We start from the raw sequence: 20,193 nt of genomic DNA, 5'->3' as shown, positions 1-20,193 counted from the left end.
GCCGTGTTCAACAGCTTTCCACTCTCCCGCATTCCCTCCCTCCATCCTGTCAGGCTTAGTGGTGTGAGCGGCGGCGGCTGAAAAGGGCTCGCTGTTCGATGTGGGTTGTGGAGTGCGCCGTGCATGTCTGCGTTGGGGTCTGCGGTGTATGAAGAGAGCGATGTCGCCGTATTCGACACAAGACTGGCAAGCGAATGGGACAGGGAGTTTGCTGTTGATGCCAGTTGTGATTGCCGTCTATTCGGAGTGTTGTTTGCGGAGGTATCTGTAGTCGCAGGCGGACTTGCGTCAGAGTTCAGTCGTCGAAGAATGCCACCAACGGCGTACGAAACGGGGTATGTGAAAAAAGACGAGGCGCGCTGTGATGTTCTAAGAGGAGGTGGGGATCGCGATCCGTCTGCAGGTGAAGACATTGCATGGGTAGAAAGATCGTGATTGCAGTGTAAATGTTCATGTAAGCGAAAAGCGGGTCTCGTGAGGGCGTGGTTGAGCTCTTGTGGGTTGACGCGCCGAAGAGCTGTGACGTTGCGTAAACAACTAGTGGGTTGAGAGCTCACGCAAGGAAATTACTCCTCAACACATTCCAATGTTCGAACTGCTTGGAGCACAACAACAGTCGCCACTGTCCCAGTGATAGTATCAATCCTGTGTCGCTTCTGCGGTTGAAATTAATGCAGTGCTTGTTTTTCGAGTATCCAGAGGCTCGAACCATCTCGCGCTAGTAGGGCTTAGCCGCCACTAGTCATGAAGGGCACGGTAAGGCTGATAAGGCTGATAATCTGCAACGGTGGGGAGAAGCAACGAAGGCGGCAACATGAGTGCATTTATTGTAAGGTAACAAAGCTACATCTTTGGTACAAAACAAGTCTTTCCGGGGGTAAAAGAAACCTGTCGATCCAGTCGATGACTTATAATGAACTCCTGACGTCAACACATGTCGTTGACATAGTCGAGTAGTGAGAACGGCTCGCCTTAAATTGCCCCTACTACTACAACAACAACAATATCATGGCTCACATCACTCTCAACCATGCAAAACTCGGCGCCATCAAAGGCCTACGTGATGCACATACCTCTTTGATCAAGATCCTCGGTCTGCCCTATGGTATCATTCCACAGCGCTTTGGGCGAGCAGAACCGCTGCAAAGTCTCTCGAATAGCCTACGATATCGTAACGACATATTTGATGCCACGAAGCCAGGACCCTCGAGTGTCCAGCCATGGGGCAGTGTGACCATGGATGCTTCGAACATCCCCTTGCCAACAGAAAATCTCCCAGACGACGAAGAACAATCAGAAGACTGTCTGAACTTATCTATTCGGCTCCCTCCAACATGTATCAATAGCAATGGTGGCTTTTGCTCTGACGCCAAACTGCCAGTCCTTGTCTTCATCCATGGTGGTGCCTTTTTCCTCGGTTCCGCGAACAGACCATATTATGATCCAACGAACCTCGTCCTCCAGAGTATTCAGCGTGGTACTCCTTTCATTATGATTAGCATCAACTACCGCCTCGGTATACTTGGCTTCATGCACAGCCCTGAAACCGATTACCTAATCCCTGAGAACAATGGTCTCCATGACCAAGACCTCGCTCTCGACTGGGTGAAGAACAACATCGAGGACTTCGGCGGAGATGTCAACAACATCAGCGTTATTGGCCAAAGCGCAGGAGGCGAAAGTGTCTCCGTCAAGACAATCCGTGACCCGATTTTTAAGCGCGCAATAACGTTTAGCGGCACTCCGGTTACAATGCCCAGTATGACACCGCAAAAGCATCACAAGAACTTCCTCAGTCAAGCTGTCTCCCTCAAAATCCCCACCAAAGATGAATCCGGCAAGGAACGAAACGCAAAAGACATCGCCAACGACATGATCGCTATGGATGTCTCTAAAATCCGCGATCTAGCATGGGTCGGGCTTCCTTGCGCCAACACTGAACACTTCCCCGTTGAGAAACCATCCATGGAACTGACTAAATCTGGAAAGATGGCTCCAGAAAATTGGCGAAACAGATTTACGCCCGTGGAAGCGCAGATCGTCGGCTCCACAACCTACGACGGCGGGATCTCATACAACATGATGAGCAAAGACGGCAGCCGCAAAGACCACGCCATGGCATTCGAGCACATCGCAAAGGATGTGCTGGGCAACGACAACGGCGCAGCGCTGTGCAAAATGTACGGTCTTAGGCCTGGTATGCCGGATCCTGATGCTTTACAAGCCGTGTGTTTGTTCGAAAGCGATATTGGTTTCTTCGCTGCTGCAGTTGCGACCGTCGAGGCGAATCTGATTCCGAACACGTACTTCCACATCTTCGATCTGCCGAACCCATTCGACGGGCCGATCAGAAAGCAAGGCAAGTTCGCGACCCATACGTTCGATATTGTGACGCTGTTGGGTGGCGTGCACGAGGATCGCTTGCCGGAGAGCTACAAGCCTGTTGTAAGTGCTTGGAGAGACAGGATCTTGGATTTCGTTGTTAGTGGGAAGCCGCCGTGTGCGGAGTATATTGAGGAGGGGAGGAAGGAGAGAAGAGGTTTGATGGTCAATGAAAATGGTGTTGAGGATGTTGGGGAGGAGCGATGGCTTGAGAACGACGAGGGGCGGCGTAGGAGATTGTTTGAGCTTGCGAACCAAGTGAAGGGCGACGCCGGATGCGATGTGCTTTGGATGGACGTGGGAAGGCGATTCTTGATGAAAGGCGAATAGCAGACTTTTATTGTCATTACGATCACATCGAAACAAGGTCCGTTTTGCCTGCACTTATTGGGCTGCTTCTTCAACTACCGCTGCCGTCGCCGTCGCCACCGCAGCTTGTGCCGTCTCTGCCGCCGTCTCCTCAGACTCGGGCACTGTAGCTGATTCCACCTCCTGCGCAGCCTCTGCCATCTCCTCATCAACCTGCTCTTCAGTATCGTTGCTCTCGGTAGTCGTCCCTTCTTCTCCTTTCAACTTGGCCCCCTTCCTCTCTGGAAGCACGGCCATGAACGCCTTGCCCCAGTCACCGAACTCCAGCCATTTGAGCATGATATCCAAAACATGGTTGGTGACAAGCACCTGCCTGCTCTTCATCTCTAGGAACTCTCCGATAGGCAGTTTTGCCGTCTTGATCCCACGAGCTACCGCACGCTTGTGGCATACACCCTTGTGCCTGTTTTTATCTACAAGGCCGCCGATGATGTATGTGCTGTTCGGCTTCAATGTTGTGAGAACGTTGTCGGATTCCGATGACAAATAGACAATCTCGCCTTCCTCGTCGCTCGGCTTATTCTCCTCTGTCGTCTCTGCATCTTCAGCCTGCTCTTGCTCGGCGACGCTGCCGGTCGACTTCATAGCTCCAGCAACAACGCCACCTCTAGGACCAGTCATCCACTCGCGACTCTTGTTACTGACTTCGACAAAGTCTTCTTCAAAGAACCGGAAGCCTTTCCAGCTTTTGTGCTGATTACCCAAAATCCCTTCAAAGCGCTCTTTCATCTTTCCACCAAACGAACTTAGCGCCAGATGCGTCCTGAATTGCGCCTTCCTGTTGTCGGAATAGCAACGCGTGATTTGTAGGCCGAGACTCTTGAGTTCCGCATCGAACATTAGGTCTTCCCAATCGCAATCAAAGATTACTGTGATGGGGACTTGTGTGCCGTTGCCCGCAGTGTGACGCGGTGGGCGATTTGATGGCAGTTTGGGGATATCGCCATTCTCGTCAGGTTGATGTTCAGCGGCCCAGGCTTCGCGGCGACGCTCCTTCTTCTCCTTGACCTTCTCCTTACGCTTCAGTTTGCGGTCCTCGCGTCCGGACTCCCATCGCTCGTGACGGCGTTGCTTCTTGAGTTGGTTCTTGGAGATCTTGGGTTCTTCGATGGTGCCGCCACTTGCTTCATCAGCGACGATCGCTGATTCACTGTTGGATGTAGTCACGGGACCGGGAGAGCCCACGGGTGTTGTGTAGGAGGGAGTGACACCAACACTTGCCGCTGCCTCTTCTTGGAGGTGGCCAAGCTTGCGTATCTTTGCCGGTCTTGTTTCGGACTCCACAGCTTCGCTAGCTTCTGTTGGAGCTGGAGAGTCCACGGGAGATGTGTATGAGGGCGTTGCACCTACGCTTGCTGCCGCATCCTCTAGATCTAAGTGTCGGTTCCTCAACTTGGAAGGTCCGGCTTCTGGTTCCATAGCATCGACATCTTCCGTAGTGGTTGGAGCTGGAGAATCGACGGGAGTCGTATACGCTGGAGTGGCACCAACGCTGGCTGCTGGGTCTTCCTCTTCCATCAGATGACCCAACTTGCGCATCTTGTTTGGTCTCTCCTCGCTATCCATGTTGCATTCGGTAGTCCTTCAACTTTTCCAATCGACGTTCTGGTGACGTTCAAGCACCATCATCCACTCACCATCGTCAAAATTATGCTCACATCACTAGCGCGCGTCCGCCCTCTTGGCATTCCCGCACCCTTGTCATCGCAGCTGCACAAGCTCGCGAGCCGACCCTCACGTCTCCGCACCGCCAACGGCACCCTTCACCTACCCATTGAGCCCCCGCACCGCCTCGCCCACAATGCCGCAGGATATGCCCCCCGTGGGCGGGTACAACCCCGTCCAGTACAAGCGCAACTTGCCCGTTCGTGGCTTCCGACCGGCCGTGTACCTCATTGGAACCGGCGTACTTATGACATACGGATTCTGGAGGGTTGGACAGGGAATCAGAGAGCACAAGTATGTGGACTTGTAGTTGCTGCGGCGGCGAGGGCGCAGAAACAGGCTGGCTAGAGCGCGACGGCCAAGAGCAAAGCTGACAAGTCGACAGCGAACTCGCACGAGAGAAGATGTGGGCGCGGATACATCTGACTCCTGCGCTGCAAGCCGAGGAAGACCGCGATCAGGTGCGAAGGTACCTCGCCGACAAGGCTAGGGAGAAAGAGCTGCTCGGTACCGAGACGAGGGTCTACAACAGCGACAGGTTCATACTCACACCATTGCACGACCAACAAGGCCCAGCTGACCCGATTGCAGGTTCGTGCGACCTACCTTTGCCATTACACCCGAGAACGAGACAAAATAGAGAAATTCGGGTTGGAGATGGTGGGGTACAAGTGTACATACGAGAGCAGAAGAACGACAGAAGGAGGAAGTGTGCCGTCAGGGCTGTACCGCATGGAAAATGCACAACAATCGAATCTTTGTTTTCCTTGGTTTCATCCAATATCTGTGCTTCCCTGCTCCGTTATGTGACGATCCTCGACCTACGAGGACTGATACGCGAGCGTTGCAAGACAGACATATTCCTCGATCTGCGGAACGTATCTTCAATGCAGCTTCGTTTGATCAACACCGTTCAGCGATAGCGTGAGCCTCAAGACCTTTGATGATAGAAAGGCAATTGTCATCACAGACGGTTCATCATGTTGTAGCAAGGAATAAATATTTGCATTGTACGGAGCATGCTGCGCGCTAACTGTCCACTGCTCGTAACAGGTTCCTTACATTTTTCGCATTCCTGCATAGCCTGGTATGTCGGAATTGTTTTCATTCTACTGAGCCGTCTACGAGCAGCAATCTTCGTATTCGATGTGGCGGCGTGCACTTGTCGAATAAAGAGAGACGCAAGAACGTAGAGCACAGACTGATCCGGCCATCAATGTCAGGGTGCAATGACAGAGGTGGTGATCAACGTTAAAGGTGAGCCGCGATGGCAGATGTGGTATCCATGATGAGGGAGTGGAACCACAGAAATTGCAATGCTAACTAGCGTGATGCCAGTTTGACGGATGTACAGAGTGAGTAGGTACGCGTGGCCGGGGTACTAGCCTTCAACCAAATAGCGGTATATCGGTTCGCAAGGGCCAGGTCCAGATCGCAGTCAACTGACTGATCATGATCCAGGTGAACTACAATTATCCAGTGGATGTTGGGGGATGGTCGAACAAAGGACGGCGGCGCAAAAATGTAGGTCCGCCTCTATCGAACACGTTCGAACTTTTGTAAAGGGCTCCACAAGCCGCCGGTGCTGCAGAATAAAAGAAGGCCGAAAGAGTAGAAGATGTGATAGGTAAATCGCCAAAGGCGCAAGCCCGCAACACCAGCCGATTGACGGGAAAGTGCAAGATCCGGACAGACCATAGTATGTTATACAGACGGTCAAATCGTGAACTCCAAAGCGCCGAGTAATCGATCCGTCATGCCCGAGAAAGGAAAATCAGGTATCCCGCATCGAGTCGTCGGAGAGTGATCGCATGGCTATAACAAAAAGAAACAACTCCGAGGTATGTGCATGAAAAATCAAATACAACCTCCTGACCCTGTGCAAAGGAAGATCGTGACAGTATTGAGAAATCAAATATCGAAGCCAACGATGACTGCGCAATCAACCTACCGCACGTGCTCACCAGCTTTCTAAGCTGGCCCAGCAGGCGGTTGCCTAGGGTTGCGTTGCGGGTTGTGACCATTTTGACGCTGCTGGTTCTGCTGAGTCTGTTGAGGCGGCATGTTCTGTCCCTGCGAAGGGCCACGGCGCTGTCCTTGATACTGTCCACCACCGCCACGGCCGCCGCGGTAGCCTTGTCGGCCTTGGGCTCGCGCCATGCTGCCATCTCCTTCCTGGGGTTGGCGCTGAACTTGATCCTGAGGACGCGGCTGCGAATTGGATATAGGGCGGGGGATTGTGTCGGGCGACTCGTACACGTAGAGGTTCTTCTCGATTACCTGGGGAATGGGCTGAATCTCAGTACCGAGCTCTTGCTCTATCCTGTACAGATTGAATCTGTCCTCCCAGTTGATCAGGTTGATGGCCAAACCCAAATGTCCAAATCGACCAGATCGACCAATGCGATGCAGGTATGTTTCAGCATTCTTCGGGAAATCGAAGTTAATGACAACATTCACGGCTTGAATATCGATACCACGAGTCAACAAGTCTGAGCAGACAAGGTTTCGGCATACGCCGTTACGGAAATCGTGGAACACGCGGTTGCGGTTATGCTGAAGCATCCGGGCGTGCGAGTAGAAGCAGGAATAACCAAGCTCGGTAATCTTCTTGGCGAGTAGCTCGACACGGTTGGTAGAGTTGCAGAAGATGATCGATTGGTTGATTTGCAGCTTGTTGAAAAGAGTGTTCAAGCAGTGCACCTTCTGCTTCTCTTCAACAAACGCGTAATATTGCGTGATACCGCGCAGTGTCAGTTCATCCATCAGGTTGATCTCGTATGGCGAGTTCATGTGCTTGTCCTTGAAGTCTTTGACGACAATAGGGAAGGTAGCACTGAACAGCATCACCTGTCTATCCTTGGGATGAAAGCCAAGAAGCTGTTCGATGACGGGCGTGAATTCAGGAGACAACAGCTTATCAGCTTCATCCATGACGAATATCTGGCAAGCCGTAAGGTCGGCAACGCCCTTGCCCGCAAGATCCAGGATTCTTCCGGGCGTTCCAACAATGATGTGGACTGGTTCGCTCAGTCGGATGATATCGTCCTTGAGTCCTGTTCCTCCCGTGGAAACCATGACGTTGATACCCAAGTGCTTTCCTAGAGTCTTGCAGACTTGAGAAGTCTGAAGAGCCAGTTCTCGAGTAGGCACAAGAATGAGCGCCTGTGTCTTTGGGTTCTTTGGGTTTACGCGCTCGAGAGTGGGGATAACGAAGGCTGCAGTTTTTCCGGTACCGTTCTTCGCTCGCGCGAGGATATCTCGTCCGGTCAGGGCAACAGGAATTGTCTCTTCCTGGATAGGCGATGGCTTCTCGAAGCCTGCCTCGAAGATGCCCATCATAAGCTCGCGCTTGATAAAAAAGTCTTCAAACTCAAGGCCCTTGGTTGCGGTTACATCCTAATCGGACGCGTTAGTCTTCAAGTGCTCACGAAAAAGCGAAAAGGCTCTAGTTGTTATTCCGCCGCCATCCCTCAACGCGCATGGGACAGCGCCGGACGAAGTGTCATTGCCAATGCTTACTTCAGTCTGTGGCCGTGCGTCTTTCGCAGGGGCTGTCAGTCCCTCCTTCCAGTTGGCTTCCGATGGGGCATCGTTCAGCTTGGTTGCTGCTAGCTGGTCGGTGATTTGTGAGGTCATTGTGTGATGTTCCACCTAAGGTGGTGTTGTCGATCAACGGTAAGGTGAGGCGACTGGTAATACGCGCGATCGGCGGCGGGCAACAATGGCGACAGTGTTGGACACTACAGTGATGGGGGAGTCGTCTTCGAAGGCTTGTGGGGTAGGTGGTCGAGTGGTCGAGGCAGGTGGGGCTCGACAGGTAGTAGGTAAGAATGCCTCGTCACTTGCGGCAGCTACAGCGGGAGTGTAATCGTTTGGTGGTTACTGTCTCTATGAAAGAACAGCGTCGGCGAGATAAGGTCGTTGTTTGTATTGGGGAGCGGTCTTTGGGCGTGATGGCCAAGTGTGTGTCTGTCGCGCAAGATGAGGATTCCGCGGACGTGTTTGATTGGACTGCACAGACGCTTGGGGTATGTTCAATAGTGCAAGATTCGTGCGCGGGTTGTGGTGTGCAGTGAGACCGGTGAGGTAGAGTCGTCCTTTATGCAGACTGGAACTGAGGCAGTGGGAAAGTGGGAGCGAGCTCCACCAGGGCCGTGCACGCTTGTCCGTGACATTGGCTCTTGCCTTCATCGTGGCTGCAATAGCTGCAGGATCACGCCTGTCACCAGGTCTTCCAGGGCTCCATCAAGTCTCCGGTTGCTTTGATACAATTTCACATATCTGCCATCCTCATCATACGTTCGGAAACCAGAACATATCGAAGTACAAATTGGACAGCTACCTTTTCGCTGTTACAGACACGTCAATTTGAATTCTGTCTGCACCTCTCCATCTCGGACAACCCCAGAAATTCAGCATTCACGCTTCAGCTGCTACTCCGAAGCGGCCTTGGAGATTTACTGGGTGATATCTGAGAAGGCCTCCGAAAACCTGTAGCCGCTTGAAGCACGTACGCAAGTTTCACAACACCACACAGAGCTTGCGTATTAATTCCAGCTACATTATGTCATCCTTCTCTCGGCTTGCTGGGTTGGTTAGACCGCATGCAGCTCTAAGAAAGCCGCTCTCTACCAGCTTCTTCAGTACAACGATCTCAAAACGACCACTACCTTCAAACTTCTTCAAGCAGCCATCCTCATCCTTGGTTTCCAAATTAGGAAAGTCTCGTTCTTATTCCGGTGGGTTTGGTCCCGAGCGACAATACGCAGCGAACATGGTTCTTCTGAAGGGTCTCATGGGCGTCAACGTCGCTGTTTGGGGGTACGGCATGTACGCCCGGGCACAGGCCAAGGAAGGCCATCCAGGGAACTACTTCAAATTCATGCAGAACATGACTATGAACTTGACAGAGTTCAAGCGCGGGTACTACTGGCAAGCTGTCACATCCATGTTTACGCACCAAGACTTCTTCCACATCGGAGCCAACCTCTTCACGTTCTGGTACCTAGGTCGAGGGCTTGCCGCGATGCCAGTCACCCCCGGTCAGTTCATGTTTATCGTACTTGGCTCTGGGCTGTCAGGCTCACTTCTTTGGCTGGCGCAGCAGGAACAGAAGCTGCAGGCAGGTGATCACAACATTCGTCAACGAGGACTGGGCTTCTCTGGTGCGTTGCTTGGTGCCACTACTGTACTTGCCTGCTTCCAGCCACGCAACACGGTGCATATATATGGTATAGTGCCTGTGCCTCTCGGTCTCGTAGTCCTTGGCTATGCTTTCTACGACGGCTACTACTTGCACAGCGAGAATTCTCGGGTCGCACACGCTGGGCATCTCGGCGGACTAGCGTTCGGCCTGGCATACTACTTCTTGAAGTTACGAAGATTACGGTTCCCGGGTAGCCTCTGAACGACTTGCAGACAGCATCGTTGTGTACTGTACTACCAGATGTAAAATAGTAATGAGATTGGGGAGGTCTTTCAAAGGGTGGGAGAACGAACCATTGATTTTGCTGTGTTCGTGAGGTCTGTCGCCAAAGATGTCTCTATAACAAATATTGATGCCCAAGTACCCGGCTACTCAGTCAACTTACAGAACCACTTATACCAAAGGTGATTATGCTGCAATCAGTACCTGAGATGAGCTGCTGCATTATTTCCATGCTTGTTGAAAGTCGAGGCGTTCGAAGCATCCAGACAAACTGGTTGCCGTCATGATCTCTGCCATTGCCCAACCTGATTGCTTGATAATCGACACGCGAGTCAATTGAGACTGCTTAATTACCTCCTAACTACAACGAGGAAAATCATACCCAGCCATTGTCCGAGAGACGTGCGACCTGTGGCGACGTGGTGTGCTCTAGCAGCACTAGCGCCAAGACGTTAAATCGCCGAGGTTTGAGCGACCTCGTCTAGCGCCCACACCAATTTCATACTCTCAACCTCCGCCATTGTCACGCCCACGACAACCCACTGACTTTTAGGTTTTCACATCTTCAGTGCGTACCCCGAAGCGTCCGGACAGTAAACACAGTACATCTACTTACAGCCCTCCCAGAATCAGCCCATCATGGTCAAGAAGCGAGCATCCAAGTACGCACCCACAACGAAACTTCGAAGCTCTCGCAGCACGCACGAATGGCCAAGCTAACACCCTCACAGCGGCCGTAACAAGAAGGGTCGCGGCCACGTCAAGCCCATCCGCTGCTCCAACTGCTCGCGATGCACCCCTAAGGACAAGGCAATCAAGAGATTCACCATCCGCAACATGGTCGAGTCCGCCGCCATCCGTACGTCCCACCACGATATCCTATAAACAATACAATGCGCGCATCCGCAAGGATAGCACATACATCGCTGTTGAATTCGCTTTGCGAATCGAGTATCAGAAGAACCTTGGACTGACAACGGGCAGGTGACATCTCTGATGCCTCCGTCTTCCCCGAGTACACTGTCCCCAAGATGTACCTGAAGCTCCAGTACTGCGTCTCTTGCGCTATTCACGGCAAGATCGTCCGGTATGTTGCCACTCCTCTTCACCGACTTCAACCCTGACATGTGCAGTGTCCGCTCGGTCGCAGGCCGCCGCAACCGTGCCCCTCCCCCTCGCGTCAGGTTCAACAAGGACGGCAAGAAGATCTCCCCTAACCAGGCTGGTCCCAAGGTCGCAGGCGCTGTCGCATAAATGTCGCACGTGTGACGATGGGTCTGGGAGTGATTGATCATGGCGCTTGGGTCTACGGTTCTTCAGGACCCTCATACTTCGGAACATGAATGAAATCATAGAAGATGAGGCAAGCCACAAGTGACGATTTATGGTTGCGGATTAGCTCAAAACGAATGCGAATAGCATCAGGGCTGGCTATGAGCTTGTAAACGAATATCCAAGTCGATTGCATCAAATCTACCTTGAACCGTGCATGTTCATCATGATCGTTACCATATTAATATTGCATTCAACCACAGCAAAACGCTAGGCATCAGTGACTACTAACGGTTGCAGATTCGCCTAAAGGGAAGTGAAGGCCCCCAAGCCTGGCTCTCATGTTGCAGGACAAGCGGACTACAGGTATATCAACTCTGCAACGTATGGGAGCCAGTTAAATTGGATTGTCAGCTGAGATCTAATCCATAGGGGAAAATGGCAATATCGCCTTTGCATAAATATACAACCGCCTTAGTCCTGGCTCTATTAAGCAAGCTTAGGATAGATAGGTACTATGTTTTGACTGTCTGTAACCTGAAAAATCGACAAAGACCGCTATTGCTAATGGAATCAGTTGAGAGCTGCTACGTCCGAGCTTCTGCAACCTGAGAGCCGGCTAGGCGCCTAGTGCCATCAGCAACACCATACGAGGACGTTGCAGATCCCCAACCACCTCAATCTGTCCAAGGCACAGACGGTCCTTTGCTATGCTTCTCAAGCAAACATAGCATTCTATTATTCGCCGATATGCGCATAAGGAAGCCATTCGCTGGTGAGCTGCACCCACGTTATAAACACATGAAAGGCCGGCGAGCTGTTGCAGCTTGTCAAATCGCACCCGACACCATATAGACATACACCGCAGTTACACAAAAAGCTGACAGAAGCATTGCAGGCGTTTTCGTAGCCCTAATCCTTATTTCCGCTGCTGCCGGCTTCTCCCCATCCGACTACTCAATCCCCTCCTACAAGCAATCCGACAAAGTGCTGCACTTCGTCGCTTTCTTCCTGCTCAGCGTCGCATTCTATTGGATCCTCGAAACTTCGCGGCGCAAAGTACTGCAATTCACATTCGTTGTATGCACAATTGGACTGGGCGTTGCGAGCGAGGTTGTTCAAGGACTGTTACCTGTAAGTCTCACGACGTGGCTGGAGAGGAAACACATAAGGCCAAGCAGTGGCTAACATAAAACAGATCCAACGCGAATTCGATCCCTATGACATCGCCGCCAATGTCAGTGGCTCCCTCATCGCCATCGCCATATGCAACTGGTACCACAAGCGCATGATTGAGCGCAAACGGGCTGCGCGCGGCTATAACGCTGTTGCGGGAGACGATGATCTAGATATTGAGCTGGGCGAGGGCGTGGGCGGACAGGAGACGGGTGTGGTCAGGCCGACAGTGGATGATGAGTTGGACCATTGGGACGAAAACGAAGAGGATTGGGAAACTACGGATCCGGATCCTGTCATTGGAAACGGGGTGAACGCGGCAACAGTTGTGGCGGTTGCAGACGATGTGGAAGACGGGAAGAAGCGCAGTGATTGAGAGGCTCCACGTGTACTATATCAATGACTATACGACTGATGACACGTCCGGCATGTTGCAGCAATTTGAAGTCAAGTTGTTAGTCTGGAGAGATCTTGGAATTGCACAGTAAGCGGCCAGCAGCAGTTCGTGCGAAGCACGAGCTTGGAATGATCCGACAACTTTCCCAGCTACAGGGCTATGCCAGTGTCTATCATGCGGTACTCTCAGTTAAGATTCCTGGTAACTCCTTCGCCTTTTCTTCGCTCTGGAGTCAGCCTGACTCTCTTGTTTAATTCGCTCGCTCTCTATCATCTTATCTTCGCTTGCGTTTGGTCACTCCCGACTTCTCTACTTCAACCTCTCGATGCGCCGCTCCACTCTATACTCACCTCAATCAGACTTTTTTTCTAGTCATCTACTTTCATACGTTATATAGTTACTTGTTATATACAGGCACCACCTAAGCAGAGCCCCCAATGTCACGTGCGCAACCATGCAGTTGAGAGCAGCGTGAATCATCTTGCCAATCCAGGTGGGGTTGAGAGATGATTCGAGCTCCTCCGTGCAGTTGAGAGGGCTTTGCAAGAAGTGGCCACCAATCGCTCTATCACTCTCAGTCAAGGAAGTACGGCAAGCGACCTGGCCGTGGTTTAGTAGATGCTTCTGCCGCATCACTCCCAGTCACCTGGGTGTGTTTTGGCGGTCTGCTTCGAGTACCAGAGAAAGCTCTGCCGCATCACTACCAGTCAAGAAAACACGTCAAGCGACCTGGTACTCATTGTGGTTCGGCAGTCCGCTACATAGGCCAGAGAAAGCTCGTGTCGTATCTGGAGCTCGCCGACTAGCGGTTTTAATACCCAATAGGAGAGTAATGGCACCGGCAATGGCTATGGTGGCTGTGGACGGTCGATTGGATCGAAAGTGGACGATGTGTGTAGCGTGTGAAAGTGGGTGACCAGACAATAGTCTAATTCAGGTTTGAGTATAGGATTAAGCGGCGAATGGAGAGGTTGAAGTGGAGGGAGCGAAGAAACGAGTGGATTGGCAAGATGATTAACTTTGCTCTCGAATGCATAGAGGAATTTGAATCATCTTCCTAATTCAAGCTGAGTTGATAGAGCCGTTGGGATGCCCGAGAGACTGCGTGTGAGGATTAATAAGAATAGGCCAGGCAAAGTTCTGACGGTATAGGATAACAGAATAGGGGACCAATTAAGCACTGCACTCCTCGTAGCCTATTTGGCCAAGTCACTTGCCATAATTTTTTGATTAATATATGTGCCGGCGGTCAGTGGTTGGTCCCACAGTGATTGGCTTCGGTCGAGGTTGTTGTCGATAGTAGGACCACTCCCAGTTAAAAGAACATGGAAAGCAACATAATCAATCGCATTTCTGTTTCTTGCAACAAGACTCTCGTTCTCATTTTAATACTACCGCCTGGAAATATTCCGTGATATCTGACCGTGAATATGAATTAGAACAAGAGAGTTGTACTTATTTGAGTACTTGTAAACTTACAATACTTCAATTGAGCTACTTTGGGTGCCTACATGTTGGAAGCGTCGAGAGGAGATATCTGCATTGGCGAAACCCTGACACCACTGTGGTCTGGGAATGATATACCCATCGCCACAGGGGTATGTCAAACATCCAGCTATTCCGATGACGACTACCTTCGCGAGCAGATATTGACATTGCTCAACACACTAGCTCACCACTCTAACCTGTGCGCGTCTGCTACAGACCTTTCCGCCTTTCAATCTCAGTCTGCATGTGCACCTGCAAATACTTTCAAGGAGACCAAGGCACACTCAACTTTCCAAGTGTATGTTAGACGTTCTCGTGTTCACTGAGTGAAGCTGACGTATCTAGTGGTGCTCAAGCACCGCATCCTCCTCAGACATCACCAGCACCTGGCGTGCTTACGAAAGAAGGATACAAACATCACACAAGGAAGGTACGTATGGAAATTCGTTGGTATAACAATCGGAAATGATACGCTTAAATGCACTAGGTGTGATTTCCATCATGTGTCGTCGGAAATATGCTCCAAAGCACAAGCAGGAACGCAAACACAGAGAGCGTTCGTAGTGTATTCATCAATCGATGCTCAAACACTTGACCTCTATCAACTATGGTGGTTATCATCGTGATCATACCATATGTTATCGAGATAGTGTTCCGCCAAGGCCAAGGGAATAGCATGCCGCCGCCACCTAGGCTGGGAAAAGATGGTCACTGATATTCCATTGCCGGCCAGGAGGCCTTAATGACTTTCCCTGACTTTGCTCAGCGCCGTAGGCGCCTCAACCGCGATAGTAGTTACACACAGTCAGCCGTTGCTGGCAATCTCGAACATCAACAACAATGGTATTTGGGGCGCTCGCGCGGCGAGACGAGTTAACAACACGTTCAAATAAGGCGTAGAGACAACATCTGATATTTGGTGCGCATACATAATGTCGAAGACGTGTTCCGTCTATTCAACATCCACTGGCCGAGCTCAATTGCTGCAGGTGATGCCTTGCGCTTCTGGTTATGTGTGGCTTGGTCTTACTCCACTGCGCCTATCAACCCTTCATATCATAACAGCGGCTTCGTATCCCGGCTGCGGCAATATATCGTTGACCGCAAAATTCCCATAGAAGTCGACCTCTTTCCTCTTCTTCCCCATACACTCCTCCAAATCCGTGCTGACGAAAATCTCCATCCCTCCACTCTGCTCTAACCCCTTCTTCTCGCTGCTCAGCTTGTACCCCACGCCCGCGCTCTGACCAAGCCCCGGGCTTGTGACCGCCGGGTCGTTGATTGATACGCTGCCAATGCTACTAGATCTCTTTGATCGCGACTGCGATTTCTGCAAGAGTGACAGCCACTTGGGCTCTGCGTATTTTTTCAACACATCCTCGACGTCGAAAAGATCCGACATGGTGAGGCTGTACACCTTCCCACTCCTGTACTTCCAGAAAAACAAGACGCTGAGTTCGATACCCTCTACTCTCTCCGTCTTGCTCAGGATCTCGTCCATGGCTTTGCAGAAGTCGTCGGTCATGCGCATATAATCTTCTAGCCTCGTCGCTTTGGAGGCAGCCTTTGTGAGCGTGTAGTTCCACTCAACGTAGAACCTTACGTGTGTTACGGAAGACAGAAGCGGGAGTTTCAAAATGTGCGGCGAGTAGTCGAAGAGCTCGTTCTGGAATTTGGTGTTGCGGAGCTCGGCGTGGAGCGTGAGTTTGCTCCTTCCCCAGTACAGTCTTAGAATCTCGTCGCGTAGCTTCTTGTTGATGCGTAGAAGCTCTGGGCGCAAGCGAAGGTCTTTGGGGACTTTGTTGTTGTAGCCGAAGATCAAGTGTCGCCAGGGTTCGCCAGCGATCATGTCCGCACCCCAGAGGCAGGAGTGCAGTTCTGGTCGCGCATTGCAAGGAGGTAAGACATAATTGAAGATTTGTGCCCGGAGTTCTTGAGGGAGTGATAGGAGAGGTGAGCTGAATGTGCTCGGGGTCAGGTCGAGAAGGAGTTCCAATTCACGGAAGAGTTGTGATTGGCGGTTTGCATACAGATCGGCCGAAGATCCAATGGAGAGGAGGGAGAGTTTCTTGTTGACAATGGTAGTCGATGTCATCGCTGGTAGTTTGAACGGGAGACGTTCGGCGTTGAGCGTGTACGGATGCTCCAAAGTTGATATTAGGTATACTAATGCTTGACGTGTAAAGGAAGGTACAAGGAAAGAGCAAGATGCAAGGCTGACAAAGGAAAGCAAGGTTGTTAATGCTAGGATCAGCTGCCTGTTTTGCGGAATAGGAGGTCATTCGTTTGCACCCGATCATGATGTGGAACGTGTTCGAGTCAGGGTGAAGCGCCATCTGGGTTTCGAAGCTAGGGGCGGGAGGCGCATTCCATGAGGCTGATTCGGATTCAAGTGGAGAAAGTCGTCACGTGCCAATAACTTGTCGTTTCAAGTTGGCGCTGGAACAACTTCACGTCAGCTCCTTGATGCATTGAACTTTTCTAGACGCGTCTGAGTCCGGTTTGGCAGAAGAAAAGAGAAACAGCTGGCATTGAACTTGTGGTGACCTTGGTAAGGCAGATCGTGAAAGTGTGCTTTGAAGTATGCAACGCGCATGCATATTACCGTCCACCAACCTCGGGCGTCGAACTCCTCACGTGACCTTCAATATACAACGTAACGTACTTTTTGCTCGGCCAACCACCCCACTCTTCCACACTAGCAATCTGCGCCTTTATGAGTTGCTTTATCTCTTCAGGTGCTGTCGGTCGAGTATCGCGTCCTTCTTCTAACCATCCGCTGGTAGCAGCTCTCAACGCTACTAGCGTCCGGAACAACATGTCGTTACCGCCGTGTTGCGCGCGGGCACGTGCTGTGACCTCGGAGTTATTCTTGGTGAGCCATGTGGAGAAGGAATATAGCCCCTCGTAATCGCGGAGGACACCGAGTGCACGAACGTAGGCGTGTAGCTCTGCAGGCCCGGGTATGCGCGATGGTATGCTGGACGCACGGATGGGCACCTCTGGATCTGCATGGACGCCTACGAAACTATGGAAGAGTTTACGCAGTCGATAGGATCTAGTGGCCAAGAAATCGCGGCCTTGCTCCACAGGGAAATTTCCTCGGTGCACAGCCTGTGCAGCGTATCTGGTCGCCGTGCAGGCGAGGTTGAACAATTCGCCTTCAACATCGACGTCGATCGAAGCCAACGTATCCAGCAGCTTGGTGATAATCTTATACTGAACGTCCGTTATGCCCATTGCACTGTCCTTCTCATGGTACATAGACTGGTTTCCGAACCTGCTGAACACGACTCTCTCCGCAAATGCAGTCCACGCAGGTTGGTAGCGTGGTTTGTAGTGCAGGAGAAGTGCGTAGGCGTATTCGAGAAGGTAGTTCTCATTGAACAGGAACTGACGAGCATGCTGATTCGGTGCTAACAAGGTTGTTTTGGCAGAAAGCCCTCTTGTGGGATGGCCAAATCGGCAAAGGAATCGAATGAATGCAGCGAGAAAGTAGCCGGGGATCTCGTGGACAGTGCTAGTATCGCCATGGTCGCCAGTGATGAGACACCCAATGCCACCATTGAAGTCGTCTTTGGCCTTCTCTAGAAGTTTGTAAAGTGTGGCAAAATCAGGGTAGGTCTTGAGTAAGAAGGCTAGGAGTCTCTTCGTAGGCCGCATGTTTCTACTCATCATGCGGCGGTAGAATTGTTCGTATGTAGGAACCGGCTCACTGAGATAGACGTTGTGTAGAGGCGAGGATGGGTCTGGAAGCACCTCCTTCATGTCTCCAGGGAGTAAAGCTGCGGCTGTGTGTTCCAGCGATTTTTCGGAGCCCGCGTCGTACTGAGACTCGCCCTCAACTCGTCTTTGCGCCTCCAGATAGAACAGCTTCTCGAACATAGCAAGGTATATCTCCTCATGCGCAGGTGCGCCCGACGTTTCATGCGCCAGGAAACACGCCCATGCCTCTCTCTTGGTTCTGGTTGTTCGAATGCGCGCTGCCCAAAGTCGATGAGCGTGCTTGCCTCGGAACCCGAACGGTAGCAGGGTACGTGTCTGGATGGTGGGACTCAAGTCGGTGTCCCAACCAGCATACACCTCAGCCACTTCTTCCCAGGTGCGCGCAGCATACCCGGCTTCAAACATGCGGTGTAGGATCTTCGAGGCCCGTGAGGCACCATACTCGTAGCCCTTGCCCTCGTCCATTGCCGTTCGACTCTCTTTCCAAGGGGGCCACGAAGGGCCTTTCAGCTCCGCCCAATCTTTCTCTTGTTCAGTTTTTCCGTGTGTCAGCTGAATTCGCGCGACTGCCCGGAAGCCAGTGCGTGTCACTGCAATGGAGGGATCGTAGCCAGCCATGAACTGCAGAATGCGAAACTGAGCGCTCTCCTGGTGACGAGAGGCTATCATTGGTCGAAGGGACGAAGGTAGCGACAGCAACGACAGCAGATTATTGCAAAAGTGAGTCAGCTCTCCAAGCGTGCGAGACGAGAAGGTTTTGGTGCCGTTGTCATCCTTGTGAATGCTTGCTGCCTTTTTTGTGAAGATTTTCGAGATCCAGGGGATCGATTCTGGCCATACCTTACGGGCATGCCGCAGTACTCGTACGACTACAATCTTTAGAGTCTTCCAGCTTATTGTGTCCCTCTCGAGCCTGAGGCCAATATGGTTCAGGACCACGCCCAGCGCATAGACCCTGATGTGCTCACGGCGAAGGAAAAGTAGCACTAGGAAGAATGGCGGTACTTCAGCGCCGTGCTGGAAGATTCTTGCAGCAACGTTGGAGTTCGTCTCCAGAAGCGAATGTGCCCATGTTTGCACAGTATTCGGAGTCAAGCCTACCCGTTGTAGTGATTCAAGTTCATGCTGGGTACATGTGAATGGCGTGTCTTGAGAAGCTGCTGTAGTAAGATGTCCAAGGTATCTCGAGATGATTGAGTACAAGGAAGGCGATGTTGTGCGTTGATGTGACGTTACTGGAGAAGGAAGGGAGCTTGGGGTTCGCCGCCACTGGCCACCAGGCATGTGGCGTCTTGGACTGGTGTGCGATAAATCTGTTTTTCCACGTGGTGTAGCCGAGTACAGGTGCCGAGCCGAGGAGTGTATCGAATCCAGCACAGTCGTGGGCTGACTGCGCCGCTGTGCCTTGCTCAAGCTCCGACTGGTTTGTGCCTTGAATGGGAAGTACGTAGCTGCACAAGACGTGTTCTGACTGATTGCACTTTCTGCTTCTAGCGCATCCTCATCCACTTCAACTCTTGACCTCTCCTCTTCAGAGGAATATCCAAGGATATCGTCTTCTTCTCCTCCTTCATCTGCGACGTTCTCATCCTCAGGAGATGGTGTAGAGTGTTGCGTCGAAAAGCTCGATGTGCCGTCATGGAGAGAAAAGGGTATGTCGCTGCGCGTTCGCTGAGCAGTTCGCCGGCATTCTCGATAAGGCACTGCCGAGACACATGCTGGCGAAATTGCATATGATGTATGACGGAGTCGGAGGAAATTGGTCGGCAGGTGCGTAGCGTGCTGGCGTGTCGAGTTAGCTATACGGTCTCTTGGACTGGGATGAGAAGACCAACCCATTGCCCTGCGAGGCGCGCCGAGGGCCAGAAGAGGCGACATGGGCTACCTGGAGCTGCCAGGGAGAGAATTAGGGGCATTCATCGACAGAAGTGACCGTGACAAACGCGCGTAGAGGTCGATTGCAATGAGAGGAAGGTGGATTGGGAAAATTGATGTACGCTCCCAACCGCCCATGCCGGCCGAGGTAGGACCGAGAACCGACTCAACTCGCAGAACGATGCGATCAGCAAATGCAGTGGACGCTGTGATGTGGGTATGCTTCGACAACACTGTCAAAGGGTGCTGTCACTTGCCATCGCCGCGTCGTGAGCCTTCTACAGTGTAGCGTCGCTGCTAACAAGCGTGAAGCGTGTTGCGCTCCTTCGCTGTGCGACCTGCAGGCGTTCCTTGGCACCTTCCGTTCTCACGTTCCATTCATCGCGGAACTTTGTCCAGCGAACACGCCAGC

The 20,193-nt window shown here is 51.8% G+C and overlaps 10 protein-coding genes across 10 annotated transcripts in view, besides 1 other annotated feature; 5 read left to right on the top strand and 5 right to left on the bottom strand.

Moving 5' to 3' along the window:
- The window catches only part of EKO05_0009664 (oxidation resistance protein 1), a gene marked incomplete at both ends in the record, with an annotated part of 1,125 nt that extends 712 nt beyond the window's left edge, over nucleotides 1-413 (bottom strand). The window contains one exon of the mRNA XM_038942402.1: nucleotides 1-413. This exon is cut by the window's left edge and continues 513 nt beyond it. Coding sequence (XP_038795045.1) covers nucleotides 1-413 — 413 coding nt within the window.
- A 595-nt stretch (nucleotides 414-1,008) lies between these two features.
- On the top strand, nucleotides 1,009-2,712 carry EKO05_0009663 (uncharacterized protein; the record flags this gene model as incomplete). The annotated part of the gene is made up of 1 exon (XM_038946909.1): nucleotides 1,009-2,712. The coding sequence occupies one exon, from the start codon at nucleotides 1,009-1,011 to the stop codon at nucleotides 2,710-2,712; it is 1,704 nt and encodes a 567-aa protein (XP_038795044.1).
- A 54-nt stretch (nucleotides 2,713-2,766) lies between these two features.
- Nucleotides 2,767-4,317, bottom strand: EKO05_0009662 (tRNA (guanine(9)-N(1))-methyltransferase; the record flags this gene model as incomplete). The annotated part of the gene is made up of 1 exon (XM_038946908.1): nucleotides 2,767-4,317. The coding sequence occupies one exon, from the start codon at nucleotides 4,315-4,317 to the stop codon at nucleotides 2,767-2,769; it is 1,551 nt and encodes a 516-aa protein (XP_038795043.1).
- Nucleotides 2,795-2,842: a tandem repeat.
- A 235-nt stretch (nucleotides 4,318-4,552) lies between the features above and the next one.
- EKO05_0009661 (uncharacterized protein) lies at nucleotides 4,553-5,056 on the top strand (the record flags this gene model as incomplete). Its single annotated transcript, XM_038942738.1, has 3 exons — nucleotides 4,553-4,710; nucleotides 4,802-4,954; nucleotides 5,008-5,056. The coding sequence occupies 3 exons, from the start codon at nucleotides 4,553-4,555 to the stop codon at nucleotides 5,054-5,056; spliced, it is 360 nt and encodes a 119-aa protein (XP_038795042.1).
- A 1,331-nt stretch (nucleotides 5,057-6,387) lies between these two features.
- Nucleotides 6,388-8,055, bottom strand: EKO05_0009660 (RNA helicase; the record flags this gene model as incomplete). Its single annotated transcript, XM_038942459.1, has 2 exons — nucleotides 6,388-7,815; nucleotides 7,939-8,055. 2 exons carry the CDS (start codon nucleotides 8,053-8,055, stop codon nucleotides 6,388-6,390), a joined length of 1,545 nt encoding a protein of 514 aa, XP_038795041.1.
- A 928-nt stretch (nucleotides 8,056-8,983) lies between these two features.
- EKO05_0009659 (uncharacterized protein) lies at nucleotides 8,984-9,826 on the top strand (the record flags this gene model as incomplete). The annotated part of the gene is made up of 1 exon (XM_038946907.1): nucleotides 8,984-9,826. The coding sequence occupies one exon, from the start codon at nucleotides 8,984-8,986 to the stop codon at nucleotides 9,824-9,826; it is 843 nt and encodes a 280-aa protein (XP_038795040.1).
- A 660-nt stretch (nucleotides 9,827-10,486) lies between these two features.
- On the top strand, nucleotides 10,487-11,101 carry EKO05_0009658 (40S ribosomal protein S26; the record flags this gene model as incomplete). Its single annotated transcript, XM_038942537.1, has 4 exons — nucleotides 10,487-10,509; nucleotides 10,579-10,706; nucleotides 10,832-10,934; nucleotides 10,981-11,101. The coding sequence occupies 4 exons, from the start codon at nucleotides 10,487-10,489 to the stop codon at nucleotides 11,099-11,101; spliced, it is 375 nt and encodes a 124-aa protein (XP_038795039.1).
- Nucleotides 11,102-11,869: 768 nt separating this feature from the next.
- EKO05_0009657 (uncharacterized protein) lies at nucleotides 11,870-12,671 on the top strand (the record flags this gene model as incomplete). Its single annotated transcript, XM_038942529.1, has 3 exons — nucleotides 11,870-11,894; nucleotides 12,018-12,253; nucleotides 12,318-12,671. 3 exons carry the CDS (start codon nucleotides 11,870-11,872, stop codon nucleotides 12,669-12,671), a joined length of 615 nt encoding a protein of 204 aa, XP_038795038.1.
- Nucleotides 12,672-15,231: 2,560 nt separating this feature from the next.
- EKO05_0009656 (uncharacterized protein) lies at nucleotides 15,232-16,275 on the bottom strand (the record flags this gene model as incomplete). The annotated part of the gene is made up of 1 exon (XM_038946906.1): nucleotides 15,232-16,275. The coding sequence occupies one exon, from the start codon at nucleotides 16,273-16,275 to the stop codon at nucleotides 15,232-15,234; it is 1,044 nt and encodes a 347-aa protein (XP_038795037.1).
- Nucleotides 16,276-16,781: 506 nt separating this feature from the next.
- Nucleotides 16,782-19,822, bottom strand: EKO05_0009655 (uncharacterized protein; the record flags this gene model as incomplete). The annotated part of the gene is made up of 2 exons (XM_059637592.1): nucleotides 16,782-19,688; nucleotides 19,742-19,822. 2 exons carry the CDS (start codon nucleotides 19,820-19,822, stop codon nucleotides 16,782-16,784), a joined length of 2,988 nt encoding a protein of 995 aa, XP_059493575.1.
- Nucleotides 19,823-20,193: the final 371 nt, after the last annotated feature.

Source organism: Ascochyta rabiei, chromosome 17 (genome assembly GCF_004011695.2).
Source record: "Ascochyta rabiei chromosome 17, complete sequence".
Taxonomy (NCBI): Eukaryota; Fungi; Ascomycota; class Dothideomycetes; order Pleosporales; family Didymellaceae; genus Ascochyta; species Ascochyta rabiei.
The sequence above is the reverse complement of the archived record's forward strand: the minus strand, read 5'-3'. Positions and strand labels throughout refer to the sequence as shown.